This window comes from Eubalaena glacialis, chromosome 19, assembly GCF_028564815.1.
Source record: "Eubalaena glacialis isolate mEubGla1 chromosome 19, mEubGla1.1.hap2.+ XY, whole genome shotgun sequence".
NCBI classification, from domain to species: domain Eukaryota; kingdom Metazoa; phylum Chordata; class Mammalia; order Artiodactyla; family Balaenidae; genus Eubalaena; species Eubalaena glacialis.
Window position 1 is genome coordinate 50,159,355 of NC_083734.1, and position 18,505 is coordinate 50,177,859.

Genomic DNA, 18,505 nt, shown 5'->3' on the forward strand with positions numbered 1-18,505 from the left:
GTCTTCATTGCTGTGCACAGCCTTTCTCTGGTTGCGGCGAGTGGGGGCTACTCTTCATTGCGGTGTGTGGGCTCCTCATTGCGGTGGCTTCTCTTGTTGTGGAGCACGGGCTCTAGAGCGCGCGGGCTTCAGTAGTTGTGGCTCGCGAGCTCTAGAGCGCAGGCTCAGTAGTTGTGGCGCACGGGTTTAGCTGCTCTGCTGCATGCAGGATCTTCCCGGACCAGGGCTCAAACCCGTGTCCCCTGCACTGGCAGGCGGCTTCTTTTTTTTTTTAATTTATTTATTTTGTTTATTTTATTTATGGCTACGTTGGATCTTCGTTGCTGTGCGCAGGCTTTCTCTAGTTGCAGTGAGCGGGGGGCTACTCTTCATTGCAGCGTGTGTGCTTCTCATTGCGGTGGCTTCTCTTGTTGCCAAGCACGGGCTCTAGGCGTGCGGGCTTCAGTAGTTGTGGCTCGCGGGCTCTAGAGCACAGGCTCAGTAGTTGTGGCGCACGGGCTTAGTTGCTCCGCGGCATGTGGGATCTTCCCGGACCAGGGCTCGAACTCGTGTCCCCTGCCTTGGCAGGCGGCTTCTTAACCACTGCGCCACCAGGGAAGTACATCCAGTATATATTAAAAATACTATTAATTTATTTAATATTATATTCTATATATATAGAATATATATTTATATAGAATATATGACTGAATATTCTAAAATATATAATGTTCTTATATACATAGCTATTGTGTACCGCCTGTCACTCATAACTAGAACGCAAGTTCCCATCAGGGCAGGGATCTTTGTCCTGTCCACTGCTGTTCACCCAGCCAGCACCTAGAATGATGCCTGGCACACAGCAGGTGCTCAACAAATATTTTCTGAATGAATGAAGATCGTCTCTGGATATTCAGAAGTCAATAATAACCATGAAGAGTCTTTCAAAATAGTGTGGAAATAAGCTCTTAGGTCAGAGTCTCTGGCGCCGACACTTCCTCTTTGACCTGTTGCCTGGGTAGTGGGCTCTCCCTCTGCCACGTGAGCTGTGGGCAGTAAGCTCGTACTGTGGGGAAGATCTGGGAGAACAGGAAGAAGAAAAGTGAAAGAAAGACCCAAGCCACAGCAACAAGGCTCTACCAATGAGCTGGTAGGTAAGGTAAAGTGACCAGCTGGTGGCTTTGCTTATCCAGTTAAACGGGATTCGTGGCTTAGGGAAGCTGTACCCTCTCCTACCCAGAGCCACTAGAAGCCAGGAGAGGTTGCCCTGGAAGGCAAGAGCCACGTAGTGGGAGAAATGTTCGCGTCGTGCAAATCGATTCAGGCATTAGGCGGAATCACCGTTAGAAGCTGGCAACCCTCCCTGACTGGCAGCTGCCAGCACAGCCTAATTAATCCAGCAGCCGTAGTGGAGAAGAACATGACACTTCATGACTGATAAACAAGCCTAAAAATAGGCTCCATCTTTTCTCCAATGCCCCTCCACCCCCACCAGATTCCCTCCCCTCATGGGCTTCAGTGGGAGGGGATTGGAGTGATGCTAGGGATGAAGTGAAAATGAAAGGGAACAAAAGAAAAGCCCCACCCTCACATGATTCTGGACAACAGGTTTTATTTAGAATCGCTGTTCCAGAGTTTGATTAGTATCTTGCCTCCTTTCCCTGGATGCCAGTTGAAACCAGGATTTTTGAAGACAAGCCAAGAAATACCACTTATTTGGTTAACTGAACTGGATCAAAGGCCCAAGGACAACCACCAAATGTACTAATGTATTATAACTAATGCAATGTTCTAAATGCATTAGGCAGTCACCCAAATGTACTGCACATAACAGTGTATCAGACGCTATAGGAAGGGCCAGAGAGTGGAGTAACCCCACAGTACTGGGAGATAAGAGGCAAGTACTAAAAGGATAAATGGCATTTGAAAAAGACATTATGCTCAACTTAAAAATGGACAAGGGATTTCAATAGACATGTCTCCGAAGAAGACATATAAATGGCCCATAAGCACATGAAAAGATGCTCAATGTCATTAGTCATTAGGGAAACGCCAATCAAAACCCAAGCAAGCTACCACTTCACACCCACTAGGATGGCTGTAATCAAAAAGACGAACAATAACAAGTGTCGGTGATTATGTAGAGAAATTGGAACCCTCATACATTGCTGGAGGGAGTGTAAAATAGTGCAGCCGCTTTGGAAAACAGTCTGGAAGTCCCTCTCCCCACCCACTAGTAGCCTGGCTTGGCCTGGGAACTCAATGGGAAGCTTATGTTTGGAATTTTATTTTATTTTATTCTATTTACATATTTTTTTGGCCATGCCATGAAGCTGGCGGGATCTCAGCTCCCCAGCCAGGGATTGATCCCAGGCCACAGAAGTGAAAGTCTGTAATTGTAACCACTGGGCCACCAGGGAACTCCCCATGTTTGAAATTTTAGAACAAATGATAGAAAGAAAAAATGGACAATTTGGACCCACCCACAGCAGCCATGATGGTAATGGCAGAATGAAAAGGTCAGTTTCACTTAAAGATGGTTGTCATCATTGCTGCTCTTGGCCTCTTGGAGCTGCCTTGAGAGCTGTCCATTCTCAAGCCTCCAGCTAATTCTGTGGACCGCTAACATCCTTACACAAAATGTCCTTTCTGGTCAAGACAGACTCAGAGAGGAGGCCCTGATGACACAGGCACTGAGTACTTCCAATGCCCCAAATAGTTGCTTTGGGCAATAAATCAATAAAGCAGTTTCTGAATGTGATTTGTCTTCCCATACAAATTGACATAAGGAAGAGAATGCATTCCCTTTGCCAGCTCGTGAATTCAGGTCCACAGGACATTGATATTTCTCTGCGTAAGTTATTTATTTATTTGGCCACACTGCGTGACATGTGGGATCTTAGTTCCCCGACCAGGGATTAAACCCGCGCCCCCTGCATTGGAAGCGTGGAGTCTTAACCACTGGACCACCAGGGAAGTCCCTCTGTGTAAGTTATTAAGTGGGCACTGGAACATCTTGGCTACTTCCAGTCCAACTCTCAGGACCCACTTCCCTGTGGTCAGTGAAGGGGTCCACAACATGCTACAGTGACATCGGGATTATTTTGAGCTGAAGACATTTGAGAATCCAACAGTCGCAGAAAGACACTTTTTCTGAACTCCCCTTACCTGCATAAAAACAGAACCTCCCAAAAGAATTCAACTGTCATAAATCCCCTCTCCGTGAGTTTCGCAACCAGAGAAGATTGACTCCGATCACCAGAGACAAGAAGTAAGCACCAGGATAAGAAATCACCTAAACAGACACTGTCACAATGTCTATCTTGTCTCCCATCCATTCTCCTAAGGCCTCATTTATTTTTCATACAAGACATTTGTTTTCCCATAAGTCTCTTTTCTCTCCCTCCCTTATTAAAAATGGTATATAAGGGCTTCCCTGGTGGCGCAGAGGTTAAGAATCCGCCTGCCATTGCAGGGGACACGGGTTCGGGCCCTGGTCTGGGAAGATCCCACAGGCTGCGGAGCAATTAAGCCCGTGAGTCACAACTACTGAAGCCCGCACGCCACAACTACTGAAGCCCGCGCACCTACAGCCTGTGCTCCCCAACAAGAGAAGCCACCACAGTGAGAAGCTTGCGCACCGCAACAAGGAGTAGCCCCTGCTCGCCGCAACTAGAGAAAGCCAGTGCGCAGCAACAAAGACCCAATGCAGCCATAAATAAATAAATTTTAAAAAATTTATTTAAAAAAAAATGGTATATACGCCCCAAATTCTAACCACCCCTTTGAGTCACATTTTTCTGGATGCTCTCGCCTATGTACATGAATAAAAACTTGTCTTTTCTCCTGTTCATCTGTCAGTTTCAATTTAATCCTCGGGACCCGAATCACCAATAACTAAGTAGACTGAAGAAAAGTTTTTCCTCCTTCACACCACTCATAAGATGGACAGATGAACTTACAAATAATGAAATCGGTTGACCTAGGACCCTACTTTGATCAGAATACAAGAACCATGTCTTAATTATTAAGAGATTCTCTCCAACACCAGAGCAATTTGTTACACATTGTCAATTTCAATACACACTCATTTAATGAATTACAATTACAAAGCAGCCTCACCAACATGGCAGTCCCAAGACCTGTGCATGCAGGACTTGGGTTAACTTGAGGTGGGTTAACTCTAGTTTGTAACTACAAAGTAGTAGGTTTGGTTTACTTTTATGATTACGAAAATACTTATTATTTTATAGTTATGTCACATACCAATTTTTTCTTTCTTTCTCTCTTACTAAACCATAATCTCCCTGGTTCTGAGATAAAATAATGGACCTACTTTAGATTTGTGCAAAAGGAGCTAAAGGTATTTTTTTTTCCTGTGCCTCACTGGTTATTCATTTATGTATGCTGGAAGAGAGATGAGATAATGTCTGAAACAGACTTTAAGCGCAGAAAACTAGGGTTGGAAAGGATCTGAAAGGTTGTCCATTTTAACCACCTACTTGATGTTTGAATCTACTCAAGGACAGCCTGACAAGGGTGTGTTCTGCTTATGCTCAGACACCCCCAGCAGCAGCATAATCGACTATAAGTCACCTTACTGTGCTCTCTGATGGCTCAAATACTTAGATTTCTTCCTTAAACTGAGCCTACATTTTTCTCCTGGCATTCTTACCCATTGGTCTTAGTCTAATTGGTCCTCTTGAGGTCATCTAGAATACATACGCCTAATCCTTCTCCCACCTGATCAAACCATTATACACCCCAGTCTAGCTTTTCTAGGTTAAATGTCCTTGGTTTCTTCTGGTATACTTCATATCACTTGGGTTTCTAATCCTAAGATTCATATGAACAATTCTGGAAAAGTTCAGTAAGTAGGAGAGACTCACCCTACCAGACATCAAGACTCCTTATAAAGCTGTAGTAATTAGGAATTTTAGGATTATATTCTCAGATTCTGTTTAAAAACAACCTGGTTGGCATTTTAATTAGTTTTGCCTTAAATTTATCACTGATTTGGGAATTGATGGCAACTTTATTACATAGCTTTTCCCATCCATGAATATTCTCATTTGTCTAGGTTTTTTAAAATGTCCTCTGCTAATGTTTTATATTTTCCTCCAAAAAGATTTTGTATATCTTGTGGATTCTTTACTGGGTACCTTTAGGTTTCCTTTTCTCTTATAAATGGAATTTTTAAAAATTATTTTTTCCATTTATTGCTCCCGCTCTATAATAGTGTTACTGATTTTTGTATTATGAATTTTATACCCAGCAATCTTGTCAAATTCTCAAATTGATGTTAACAATCAGTCATAAATCCGATCAGGTCATGAATTACTATTATTATACTCTGAGGTATTTGATTTGCTAAAGTTTCATATAGGATTTTCCTGTCTATGTTCTTAACTGAAATCAGTCTATAAGCTTCCCTTTTATACTGTTATTGTTCAGTTTTGTTATCAAGATTCATGTGGTAGGCACTATTAGTTGCCTTCCCAGCCATCACCATGTATTTCCCACCCCCTTTCTAAGAAGCAGATCATGCCTCTCTTGAACATCTTCCCCTTTTTAATCAGGGAGGAAAATCTCACATCTCATTGGCTGGAACTAGGTCACATGCCATCCCTAGCTGCAAAGGTGGCTGGGAAAATAAGTATCTGACATTTTCAACCCATGAAATACTTAGAAATTTTTACATTTCTAAATGATGAGGGAGTTCATTTATTGTTGCTACCAATTTCTTATTGTCATGCTCTTTAATCAGCCAACAGGATCTACACAATATTGATTTTCTGGTATTTCAGAATCGTTTCTGGCCTACTTTGTATAATCAGTTTTTATACACTTTCATGTGTGTTTAAAAGTCATGTTAGTTCCAGGGTCTATTAACGTCCACTAGATCAAGCTTGTAATTCTGTCATTTACATCTTCTCTCTGTTTGTTCAATTGTTTGTCTACTCGATCTATCAGTTTATTAAACAAGTAGATTAAAATCTCCCATTATAACTTTAGGCCACTTGTGATTTTGTCAGTGTTGCCATATCTTTGTTGAGCTAGGTTCAGGTTTAGGGTTTAACACACATTATTATTGTGATCACTGACACATTTCGATTTATCATCTGACAAACAAAATTTGTTTTCTATTTAGTGTGCTTTTTGTAGGCTTCTCTTTGTTCTTCCTCTGCCTTCTATTGGATTGGTCAAGTTTTCTCTTGGAAGTTACATATTATTTTACTATTCTTTTAGAGGTTACCTTTACATTTTGAATACACATATTTGCCTTAAATTTTTAAAAAATATTTATTTATTTATTTGGCTGCGCCAGGCCTTAGTTGCAGCATGTGGGATCTTTTAGTTGTGGCACGCAGGCTCTTAGCTATGGCATGCAGTATCGAACCCGGGCCCCCTGCATTGGGAGCACAGAGTCTTAACCGCTGGACCACCAGGGAAGTCCCTGCCTTAAATTTTTTTTTTTTTAAATAGCTACTTTATTTATTTATTTATTTATTTTTAGCTGTGTTGGGTCTTCATTTTGTGCTAAATTTTTAAAAATTAATAAACATCTCTTTTTTCTTCCTAGATGATATTAGCAACTTACAGCACTTTTTTTTTTTTTTTTTACTATACTTATTACCCTTTCATCTTCTGTTATTATTGTCTGTTATTTAAATTCCACAACTATACTTCCAATTACTAATTATTCATATATTTGAAACATTCTATGCTCATTCAGATTTGTCCAGATGTTTACCAATTTCTTTGTTTACTATTACTTCTAGATTCCCCCCTCCTGTTTCTTGGTTTCAATTTCCTTTTACTTCAAGTACAACCTTTAGTAGTTCTTTCAATCTGTGTCTCTGAGTAGTAACCTTTCTCAGCCCTTGATTGTCAAAAATGATTTTTTTTTGCACCATTCTCAGTCCCAACACCCCGTTTACATGCACCGAGGCCACACTTCCTGTCCCCTTATGGGAATGACATCCCCAGCCCCTAGATGTCAGGGCCCACACTCAGTTCTGACACTCCCCAGCTTACTTAGCATTAACTCATCTGCTTTCCACTCCAGTTAGTTTCCTCTTTATTTCTAGTACCTGAGGATTTCCCTTTCTTTGCTTTGAACTCAGCTTTATATTGTTATATTTCATCCTGTGTCTGTCATATGAGGTGGGGGGAGGGTCCGTATTAATCCTTTTAGTTATTATTACTGTAAGTCCAGATATTCTATTTATAACAAATTTCCCTCTTACTAATGTTTAGTATTCTTCTTTAAAATAAATGTCATATATTTTGATAGAGAAAACAGACATGACAGAGACAGCTGGACACTTCTTGTTCTGTTTCAGGAAAAGTTATAAGGTTTTCTAATTTCTTGAATTTGGTACACAGGGAACATTCCCCAGGCAATAACTTTGGAAAATGCAATCGTCTGCCGAGAAATGGAATTTTCTGTAGGTTTGTATCTATTTTCTTGCACCCCCCCCCACACTTCTCTTTGCTCTACTGAGGTGATCGATGCTCAATATTTGATTTACACCCTTTGCACTAAGAATGCCAAAGCAGCATATTGAGAAACCTCTCTCTGCAAGGAAGCCATCCTCAGGCTAGACCCGGAGCTCAGCTACTCCTGCAAATCAACAGCTGGCTGCAGCCTGCACTGGTTCCAAATCCTGGGAATTCATAGCTACTGATAGATGAACAGGATCACTCTCATTTGCATTTCATCGTGACTCAGGAATTCCCTGGTACTGCTTCCCTGGGAAGATTAAAATGTGTTGGTTTAATCAGCCCAGTGTCAGGATATTGGCCTGAGAGATTTCCAAACACCCTGGTGACAGAACACAAACCCTCCCATCAAGAAGAAATAGTCCCCTTCAGCCTGCCGAAGGGTAGAGGTCATACAAGAATGGGGGAATCCAAATACGGCTCCTCTCAGAAACACCTGACCGTGGCACTGAGCGTGGAGAAATATTCACAAGTGTCAGTGTTTAAACTGGGGACACAGTCCAGCTATTATGCTGTCAGTGCTTTCTGAATGAGAAATGGCCAATAGGAGAGGCCATAGATGGTGGTAAAGAGTATTCATGGAGATGATAGGAAAGACCACAATGGTCATATGCTGGTTCACTGACATAGACAGTTACTTTTGAGAAAATATGGCACGTGACTACAAATGTTCTGACCCAGAAAAGTGAAAGGAAGAAAATGACCTGGAGGGGGTTGGTCGGGAGAAGATCAGACAAGCCCCAACAATCAATTATGTCATTAGTGATAAGAAAACAGAAGAGATTAAAGAACGTATTTTGCAAAACAGAAATGGCAGCCCTGATCAGCGCTGGTTGATGATCCTCGAATCTTTACCCTTTCAGAGGAGAGATGACAACATTTACCTTGGGAAAGATGGGTCCACTTGAGAAACAGAAACCACCCGAGTACTCCATATCACTTTGGTCACAGGTGACTGGTGGTTTTGTCATCTCCCTTTGCGGACACCCGAGTGGTCACTCGGCAGGAAGTGGAAATCTTACCGAGTCAAGACCCCAACAGCACATGGCCACATTCAGCACTTACTTTTCTACAACTTACAGGCAAAGCTGCCTCTTTCCTTCTGCTAACCCGGGACCAAGGGTGAAGACAAAGTCCTTTAATTCTTAAGATCAGATTTCAGCTTAACATGTCGTGGAAGGGTTGGGAGAGGTAAGAGGAAAGCTCCTCCTGATGAAAATGCGCTTGAGGACTATTTTGCAGAACGCAGGGGTTTCTGTTTGTGGCAGCAACTAGACTGGCAGTTTTGGAGGGCGGATGTAAAGACTTTCCAAGTCACCTTTTTATCCCAGAAAGTCACAGCCTCTACCTCGGTCTTGCAGTGGGGCTGGGTGGGAGCCCCTGGGCAGGGTGGGCGCCCGGAGGCGGAGCACCGGCTGCCAGGACTTACCTGTTGAGATACACGCGTTTCTCCGTGAACTGCCCGTTCCCATGGTGAGGGTCCTCGAAGGGCTCGTTCTGGACGACCTCCACCCCTTCTCCTCGGTCGCTCTGTTCGTGGCTGTGCTTGCTGATCATGTACAGCTGTCCGATTTTGTACTACAAAACACACAGACACAGAGGGGTCAGACCCATCGCTCGCCTCCGAAAACTGCCCCCGCACCACCACCGCCGCTGTGCCGCAAGCAACTCAGAGCATCAGCATTTTCTGTTGAGAAAAGAAAGCAGGCACGTGGGCCTGATGTTACTTTTCCTCAGGAAGAAGGTAGAGAACGAGCTGTGAGTAGAATGCAGAAACGGCCTGTTCCTGTGAACACTTTGCATAACCTTGGCAGATGCTTGCCGGTGTGGCCGATGGTCTTCAAGGTTTGACAGCCAATCAACCAACCTATGGGTAGCGGCCGGGAGGTGGGCACGCCGGAGTCTCCCTTTCCCCTCTGGCCCTACAGGGTTAAGTGGCACTGAAGTCCTATTCTGCTTGGCTCAAGACAGGCTCAGACAGGCTAAGGTTTGTGATTTCTGTCCCTTCTTTCTGCTTGATTAACTGCATTGCTGGGCACAAGAGGATTAGATGTCACCTGTCTCTCCCATCGCCTCTCTCAAAGTGTTCAACTCTCCTGGAGGCCTCTGTCCCATAGAATGGTGGTTCTCAAAGGTGGCTGGACGTTAGAGTCACCTGGAAGCTTTAAAAAAAACCCTCCAGATGCCCAGGCCCCACTATGAGTGGAAACTGTGGACCCACCTTTAGGCTGGTCCACAAGGAGGAAAATCTATAGTATCTTTAAGTCCTGGGGCCTTAGTGCGGGGCCTTCCAGGCTGAGATGCCAGAAGTTACATGTGCTTACATGAAATTGATAAAATGGAATAACATCTAATGTGAACACTTTCCGTGCCGCCTGTATCTTTGAGCTGTTCCATTCTCTTTCTTGCCTCTCTGAAAACCCTGGGGCCAGCAGGCATCTCTTCACCCAGTGAACTTCCAAAGTGACAAAACTAAGTTGACGGAGGGAAAAAGAAGAGCGAGAGGAAGGAGGGAGTCAAATGACTTTTGCACCGAGGAAGTCTGCTCAGAATCAGCAGGCAGGGCGATGAGACACTGCTGTGGTCCTTCCACAGATTCGGTGTGAAACAACACACAGTGTCAGCATCATCAAGGCCCCAGGGATGGGGGGAAGGGGCCTGAGTCTGCAGCAGGCTAATGAGGGCTCCGGGTTATTCCCAAAGAGCCCAGGCCAGCAGGTATGTAGGTCCCCTGTCTATGTGCGTAAGAGAGAGAAATAGATTTTAAATTAAGGGGGCATGTATAATGTACAAGTCAACAGTGCAGTCAGTTCCAAAGCTGAGAGGACACACACGTCCAAAGGTCCCTCTTCCATTCTGAGGCAGGTGCCGGGAGGGGAGTGCGAGGAGAATGGGAAAGGCTCTGGTGTGAGGCCGGCCTGAGGGACCAGGCCCAGTAACCATGACAATGGGAACAGCAGCCTTCTGGCTCTTCTCAAAGGGCAGTGCTTCCTGTCTGTGCCACACCTCTCCCCCAGAAGGGTCTGCATTTAAAATGCTTTTAATGTAACTGTGTGTGTGTGCTGAGGATAAGAGCAGGGACAGGAGAGAGGAAAATCAAAGATAAAATTTATTTTTAAACAAATTTTGGAATTAGAAACTTACCTTGGCTTCCCCTCTTCCCTTTGCTCATAAAGACTGACTAATACTGTTTCAAGGAGGAAGACAGTGAGAAAAAGTTTACAGATTGGAGATATGTGAGATCAACACTCTACCTTATACGGATGGCACACAAGCCTGGAACAGCATGTCCAGCTGCCCAGGGGGTGGAGATTTCACTGGCAGTTGCTTTGTACTTGGAGTTCAAAAAAATACGTGTTTACTTACAATGGAATATTACTGTGCCATAAAAAGGAAGGAAGTACTGATACTGATACTGCTTAATGTGTGTTACCAGTTGAATTGTGTTTTCCCAAAATTCATATGTTGAAGTCCCAGTACCTCAGAATGTGACCTTATTTGGAGATAGGGTCCTTACAGAGGTAATCAAATTAAAATGAGGTCATTAGGATGGGCACTAGTCCAATAGGACTGGTTTCCTTACACAAAGGGGCAAGTTGGACATAGAGACACTCATAGGAAGAATACAAGATGAAGCGATGCACGAAGATGGCCATCTACCAGCCAAGGACTGACCTGGAACAGATCCTTCCCTCCCAGCCTTCAGAAGGAACCAGCCCTGCCCGCTGACACTTGATCTTTGACTTCCACCATTCACAACTGTGAGCCCTTACAACTCTGGTTGGTTAAGCCACCCATTCTGTGGTGCTTTGCTATGGCAGCCCGAGCAAACCCATACAATGGGTACGGGGCTTCCTTTTGGGGTGATGAAAGTGTTCTGGATCTGGATAGAGATGGTGGTTGCACAATATTGTGAATGTACTAGACGCTGCTGAATTGACTTTAAAATGGTTAATCTTGTGTTATGTGATTTGCACCTTGTGGAAAGGGAATGCTGCCGCCATTCCAGTAAACAGTGAATGTTTGCCGGTCATCAAGCCATTAGCCACTGTAGCCACACAACGCGCCCCCCACCCCCAGCCCCAATGGTGTGCCCTGAGGGGAATTCAGGATGGAGAAAAAAATGTAACATTCTGTGCTTTGGATACTGGCCCTAGATAGTTAAGATGTATATCTAAGGAATCATTTTAATGAGCCCAGACTCTTGCATCTTCCCACACATAAAAAAAACTCCAGGCCTTCCCTGGTGGCACAGTGGTTAAGAATCCGCCTGCCAATGCAGGGGACAAGGGTTCGAGCCCTGGTCCAGGAAGATCCCACATGCCGTGGAGCAACTAAGCCCGTGTGCCACAACTACTGAGCCCATGCGCTGCATCTACTGAAGCCCACGTGCTCTAGAGCCTGTGCTCTGCAACAAGAGAAGCCACCGCAGTGAGAAGCCCACACACTGCAACGAAGAGTAGCCCCCGCTCACCGCAACTAGAGAAAGCCCGCGTGCAGCAATGAAGACCCTACACAGCCAAAAATAATAAATAAATTAAAAAAAATAAATTTATAAAGAAAAACAAAAAAAACCTCCTATATATTCTGGCTCCTCCTTTACTTCTTTGGAGTAGTTTCTCAGAGCTGTAGTCCTCAGTAAGCTCCCCAAATACAACTTAACTTGCCTCTTTTAGGTTGTGCATTTTTCTTTAGTTGAAAACCTCAATTTTTTAAAAAAAAAAGTGTTGACCCCACTTCTGAAGCAGATACCCCTAAGCCAAAATGCTGTCAAGGGCTTTAGTCGGGGGTGGGGGGACTTGACAGAAGGGATGCCTATCCCTGGACCATCTCCAGGAGCTCCAACTCACGCACGCATGAAAATGTATGGGACCAAGGGCGATGCATGACACAGAAAAGCCATTAGCCAGACGCGAGTCAGCCTGGCTGCGCTCAGCTCGATTGCTTCCTGCCCTGTTGAAAGGAAAGGGTCGAGGCAGCCAGAGGCTGATTCACCACCAGCCAGAGGAGGGCCTCGCTGCCCAGCCTCATTGATCATTCTGGTGGCTCCTGAAAGAGCCATTGCAGGGCAGACACCAGCATTAGCTCACTAAGATAGCGTCTGTCTGTGGGCGACCGACAGACGCTGGATGCAGTAACGTGGGTGACATTGCTGGGGGTGGCGGGACACTCAAGCCCAGACACTGAGGTGGTCAAGGGCCCTGCAGCTGTCACTTTTTTCACTCTCAAGCAAATCAGGCCTGTTCTCCGGGTTGTGGCCATCTGAGCTGGGCCATCCAGAAGCAGAGGTTTTAAACCACAAACTGACTCAAAGACACATGCATCCAGAAGTTTCTCAATTAGAGCGGACAGGGCAGGACAGAGAGTCCTTCAACCATGTCTCAAAATCACCAGAGATACTCCTAAAAATGCTGAATCCTGGGCCATTCCAGCCCTTTTACATTCACACTCTGAGGTACAGGGAAGTTGGGGATCTTACCCAAATACACGCTAAAAGCTGAGAACCACTGCGGCAGAGAGTGGGGAAGGCCTTCATTAGTACTTGCTCAGTACCAGACGGTGCCAAGACCAAAAGGTTCCATCTTTAGGGGACCTGTTTCTTCTTTCCTCTTTAACACTGAATTCTTGCAAAGCTCTATCACTAATTTAGTGAGAATACTACATCACAGATCACCAACTCCAAACAAACTTGTATGTGAAATGAAGGCTGCGAAATCCATAGACTCAGAAGGATTCTGAAGACATTGAAGCCAGAGAATCGATAACAGAATTGATAATGATGATGGTGGTGGTGACAGAGTAAAGCTTAACTGATTGCCTATCAGTGTGAGGCACCAATTAGGTGCTTTATATTCATTTCTAAGACTCACAATGATTCAGACAGGTACATATTTACAGATGAGGAAGCTGAGTCTCCGAGAGGCTAGAGACTTCCTCCTGCCACGTGGCTTCTAGGTGGCAGAGCTGGGGTTTGAAGACCATAGGTCTGTACTCTTTCTTCTCCACTCAGCTTCAGCCCTTATTTCTCTAACAGGTGAACTGCTTTAACAAACCTAGATCTCATTATGATGAACAAAGAGGGATGGTTCAGAGCCACTGCCTTTGAACTTTGCTATTTCAGAAGATGAAGAACAAACGTCTGATATCATTTGAAAGATCAAAGTTGTTTCAACTGTGCGCACATATGGAATGGCGGAGGAATTATGCTCTAACTTTGTAAAATCTATTGTTATAATTCCAGAGTTTGGGGTAATCATCATTACAGGCAATCATGATTAGAGACAGCTCTGCGCTGCAGGGCTGAGCCTCCATGAGAGCCATCATCAGAACAGCTACCCCAAATAATTCTCTCTGTAGTCCAAAAAAAAATCATGGGGATGCAGATCTTTCCCATTTGCATGCAGCGCTGCATGTTTGATAAAGCTGCAGAACTTGAGGGAAGGCAGAGTTGCATAACATGCCTGGAAAAGCCAAGGGGTTTCATCACTTTATACTTTTGCACACTCTGTGACTGGGCACGACCAAGGTACTTAACACAGTTCACCTCAAACCTTGATTTTTAGAAAAGGTGACCCCAAGCCAAAACTCCTGATTACGGTAAAGGATTATTAACTGACCATCACCAACACCTAAATAGCATCCTTGCCGTTAGAAGTACTGGACCCAAAGTTTTAGGTTCAGTAGACCCTAAGCTTTCACTTAACTGCCCCTTCCCCCAATTGCTGAGCTTCAGAGATCTCTGCAAGGCCAGGCTCCCATATTCCCCTCCCTAAAGAACCAAGGGGGTGTCATCTTTCTTCCAATCCCTCCCTTCCTGCCCCCTTTCTCGTCCTTCATTAGTCCCAATACCGTTTTCAAACATCATGATGTGAAAGGTGGGAACCACTGTTTTGCAATAAACATTACTGAGCCTGGATGGAGTTATTCCCTGATGTTATGACTCAGGACTTCAAGGCCCCAGATCGGGAATCAGAATTTACAACTATTTCCACTTCTACCATCAAAACAGACGGATACCACACAATATGACAACCACGGAGAAATACCTGTCCCTCTGACTTAACCTGATATCATGTATGTTTCCATCTTTGAAATGTGCGTGGTTCCTGCCTCTCTCACTCTGGCTGTGTGGAGAGAGGAAAGAGCAGAGAGTGATACAAGGTGGCATTCCTGGGAGTTTCCCACATTATTCACATCACCCTTAATGCTTTTCTTGGCTTTTTTCCCCCAGTCTTCTCTACTCTCAATACACGGACCTCAAAGCACAGTGGAGCAATTGCCTCGCGATGCCCAAGGAGCCCCCTGAAGAGAGTGCCTGAAAGATAAAACATCACCCAGGACTCCAGTGCATTGCAGTCTTCACGCCAAGTGGTGCCAAAATTGTAATTCCACTCAGGGAAGGGGATGTGATGAGGCCAGATTTTAACAATCTCATATCAGAAAACTAGAGGCTAGAGCCAGCTGTTTTCTAGAATCTCACAGCACAGCTGAGGCAGTGGGACAAATGCTCTGGTCCAGCAGTCAGCAAACTATGTGGCCTGGTGCCTGTGTTTTTAAAATAAAGTTTTATTGGAACACAGCCGTACTCATTCATTCTGTGACTGCTCTCACGATACCACAGCAGATACCATGTGGTTCAAAGAGCTGAAAATAATTACTATCTGGCCTTTTACAGAAAAAGGTTGCTGACCCCTGTCTAGTGCAGTACTACTGGGTCCAGCACTAACCAGCGCTGTCCAGGATGGTGGCCACTCGCCATATGTAGCTTATGAGCATTGGAAATGGGGCCTGTGCAATGGAGGGACTGAATTTAAAATTTTCTTTCCTTTTAATTAACTTAAACTTTAAAACTGATACTCGATTCAGCTCTAAGAAAACTTTTACATATGTGTGAGACACACCATTCAGTAGACATAAATCTACTGTTTAAACTGAAAATTTTTATGAAATCTCAATTCACATCAGGTACCTCTGATGAAATTTTAGCATCCGGCTTGAGATTGCTTATAAGTGTAAAATGCACACTTAGTAACAACAGCAAAAAACTTAGTAAAAACAACAACAAAAGTAAAGCTCATTAATAATTTTTAAATTGATTGCATATGGAAATGATAGTATTTTAAGAGACACAGGGTTAACTAAAATATATTCTTAAAAATAACTTCACCTGTTTCTTTACATATGTGGTTTGCATTTGTGGCTCACATATATCTATTGGATGGTGCTGGTCTAAGCCCTAAACTTGACCATCAGGGATGGAGAGTCAGGCCATCAATCCATACCAAGACTTCAGAGGCTGGCTGGTCAGGTCAAGGGTTTCCATGTGTTTCCAAGCTAGCGAGGTCGAGCACTGGTAATAAGGGATGCATTTGGAGAAGCTCTCCCTTTCTGAGGACTGGCATTACCCGGACCTCCAGAGAGGTGATAATTGTTCACTGTGTGCTATGGTGGAAAGCACTGCAGTTTTAAAATTGAAAACCTGCAGCCAAAGTCCTGATTCTGCCTTTGATGAGTTTTGTAACCCTAGACAATTTGCTTAACTGAGCCACAGTTTCTTATCATTAAAATGGGACTAAGAAAACACCTCATGGGACACGGTGAGAATCAAGTGAGAAAAAAACTTACAAATTAATATGCTTTACAAAATGTAAAACTGTATGCTGTAGCTATGGCTCCTTCTGTTTGGCAACACATCTGACTGGGAGGTGAAGATCTGTTTCATTTGTTTCCATTTTGCTATACAGGCTAAGACAACAAGGCATCTGCCATACACACCCCTACAATGCAAAAATCGGGGAAAACCTGACCATCAGCCCAAGACCATCATTTCCTTCCGCAAAAATTGTATTAGATGGTAGTCAGATCAAACACTTCCCAAAACATTATAAAAAACTTGGGAACATCCACTTATATGACGTCCCTAGGGCAGTCAAATTCACAGAGACAGAAAGTAGAATGGTGGTTGCCAGCAGGGATGGGGAGTTAAACGCTTAATAGGACAGAGTTTCTGTGTGGGATGATGAAAAAGTTCTGGAGATGGATGGATGGTGTTGATGTTTGCATAACAATGGGAATGCACTCAATGCCACTGAATTGTACACTTAAAAATGGTTAGAGTGGTAAACTTTATGTGATGTATATTTCATCACAATTCTTTAAAAAACCTGGAACATGTCATTTTCCCCTGTCGCTTACTTACTTCACGCCTCAAGGTGGCCATCTATCAGTGATTCTATTTTTATGATTATGAAAAAGCTTTTTGTAGGACAGGGACTTTTATATTGATGGATCTTTGGTTTGGAAGCTTATTTGAAGGTGTTGAGCCAAGGGGACAGAACTATAAAATGACTTCCCCCAGAGACAATGTTGCATGAGACGCCCGATGCCTGCCATGCCGGGGGAGATGCCCGGCTCGCTCTGCCCTAAACTTAAATGTCTTTGACATTAGCAATCTGGAGGATTCCTGTTGCTGACGTTCCCAAGCAACATGGTGCTGACTGTGACAGTGTTACAGACAAACACCCTGACAGAAGGGAAAGAGTGATTAACCGAATACAAATGCATTCTGATCCCGCCAACCTTAACGAGGGTCACTGAGAACCCCAGCTCCTTATTGAACAGGACTGTCACAGTTCACAGCCCAGCTCCTCCATTTGCCTGGGAGCAACTCTACAGCAAGCCCAATTCCATTTCCTTTATTCCGTTGGGAAGGTATGGTGTGTATTTTTACGTCCAAGGGCTGGATCTGATTTGGGTTCTGCAAAGACATGACTGGCTAGCCCCATCAGTCTTTCTGGCTCTGCGATTCAAATGACCAGATTTCTCCACGTAGACAAGTGAGGTTTAAAAAAAAAAAAAAAAAAAAAAAAAAGGTGTAAAGTTCCTTGATGTTTCGTCAGCTCTCTCCCTGCCAGGTCAATAAAGCACGAAAACCAATATCCGATCCCACAAAGAAAATACAAACCTGCAGCTCATATTTCAGGATATCAGTGCATCATCACATATTTATCTTTTCTCCCGGATCTTTATAAGCAGCTGTCAGAGGTGCCTTGTTTATTACGTAATACTGTGTCATAATGCCAGGGTGCAGGAATGAAAAAGCTGATAAAAAGATTTAAGAAGGAGCTGGGTTACTGACATTTAATTCAAAAATCCACCTTCTGTGACAGACTAATATAAACAGCATTGTAGGCTGGTGCTTAACCCATTCTAAGTTTTGGACTAAACTGAATAGAAACAGAGCAACTCAATGCCAAGGGAAGGGCTCAGGGTATGCTTCGTGCTGGTGCAAGCAGAACTCTACGCCTGTGACTGTACAGAACCGCAAATTGTTTCTAGTACACTCAGCCGTCCAGCAGCATAATCCACTTGACCGAGTACGGGAGGGTACAGTACATGAAAAGTAAGAGTGCACATTTAAAAAAAATAAGTTTATTTATTTATTTTTTTTATTTTTGGCTGCGTTGGGTCTTCGTTGCTGCACACGGGCTTTCTCTAGTTGTGGCGAGCGGGGGCTACTCTTCGTTGTGGTGCGTGGGCTTCTCATTGCGGTGGCTTCTCTTGTTGCAGAGCACGGGCTCAGCTGCTCCACGGCATGTGGGATCTTCCCGGACCACGGCTCGAACCCGTGTCCCCTTCATTGGCAGGTGGATTCTTAACCACTGTGCCACCAGGGAAGTCCCAAGAGAGCACATTTTAACTGCTCCTTCCAACACTGACTCATCCTTGGGGGTGGTATTCTAGCCCTGAGAACTCATTTGATGCACAAATTGAAAAGCCAAAATGATAACACACAGTGAGTAGAGGCTACTTTATAAGCATCGGCTCAGACAAGAGGTGTCATCCCCTGGTATTGATAATGAGAAGCTGAACACGTTAGCCATTAGAGAGCAGCATGAAAAACCACAGAGAGCAAAGACAGGAACTGCCAGAACTCAGTTCAAAACCACAAGGGTAGTTGGCCCTTGAGGCAGAACATGGGATTTCTCCAGACGTTGGTTGGGGGACACTCTTGGTCCCT

General features: G+C 44.1%; 1 protein-coding gene across 1 annotated transcript in view; it reads right to left on the reverse strand.

The window, feature by feature from the left end:
• The window catches only part of PITPNC1 (phosphatidylinositol transfer protein cytoplasmic 1), a 133,923-nt gene extending 122,782 nt beyond the window's left edge, over positions 1-11,141 (reverse strand). Inside the window, exons 1-4 of the mRNA XM_061176946.1 lie at positions 11,069-11,141; positions 10,630-10,672; positions 9,810-9,957; positions 8,915-9,063 (exon numbers count right to left, since the gene is read on the reverse strand). Coding sequence (XP_061032929.1) covers positions 8,915-9,063; positions 9,810-9,957; positions 10,630-10,672; positions 11,069-11,141 — 413 coding nt within the window. The remainder of the gene's footprint in view (positions 1-8,914; positions 9,064-9,809; positions 9,958-10,629; positions 10,673-11,068) is intronic.
• Between the last annotated feature and the right edge of the window lie 7,364 nt (positions 11,142-18,505).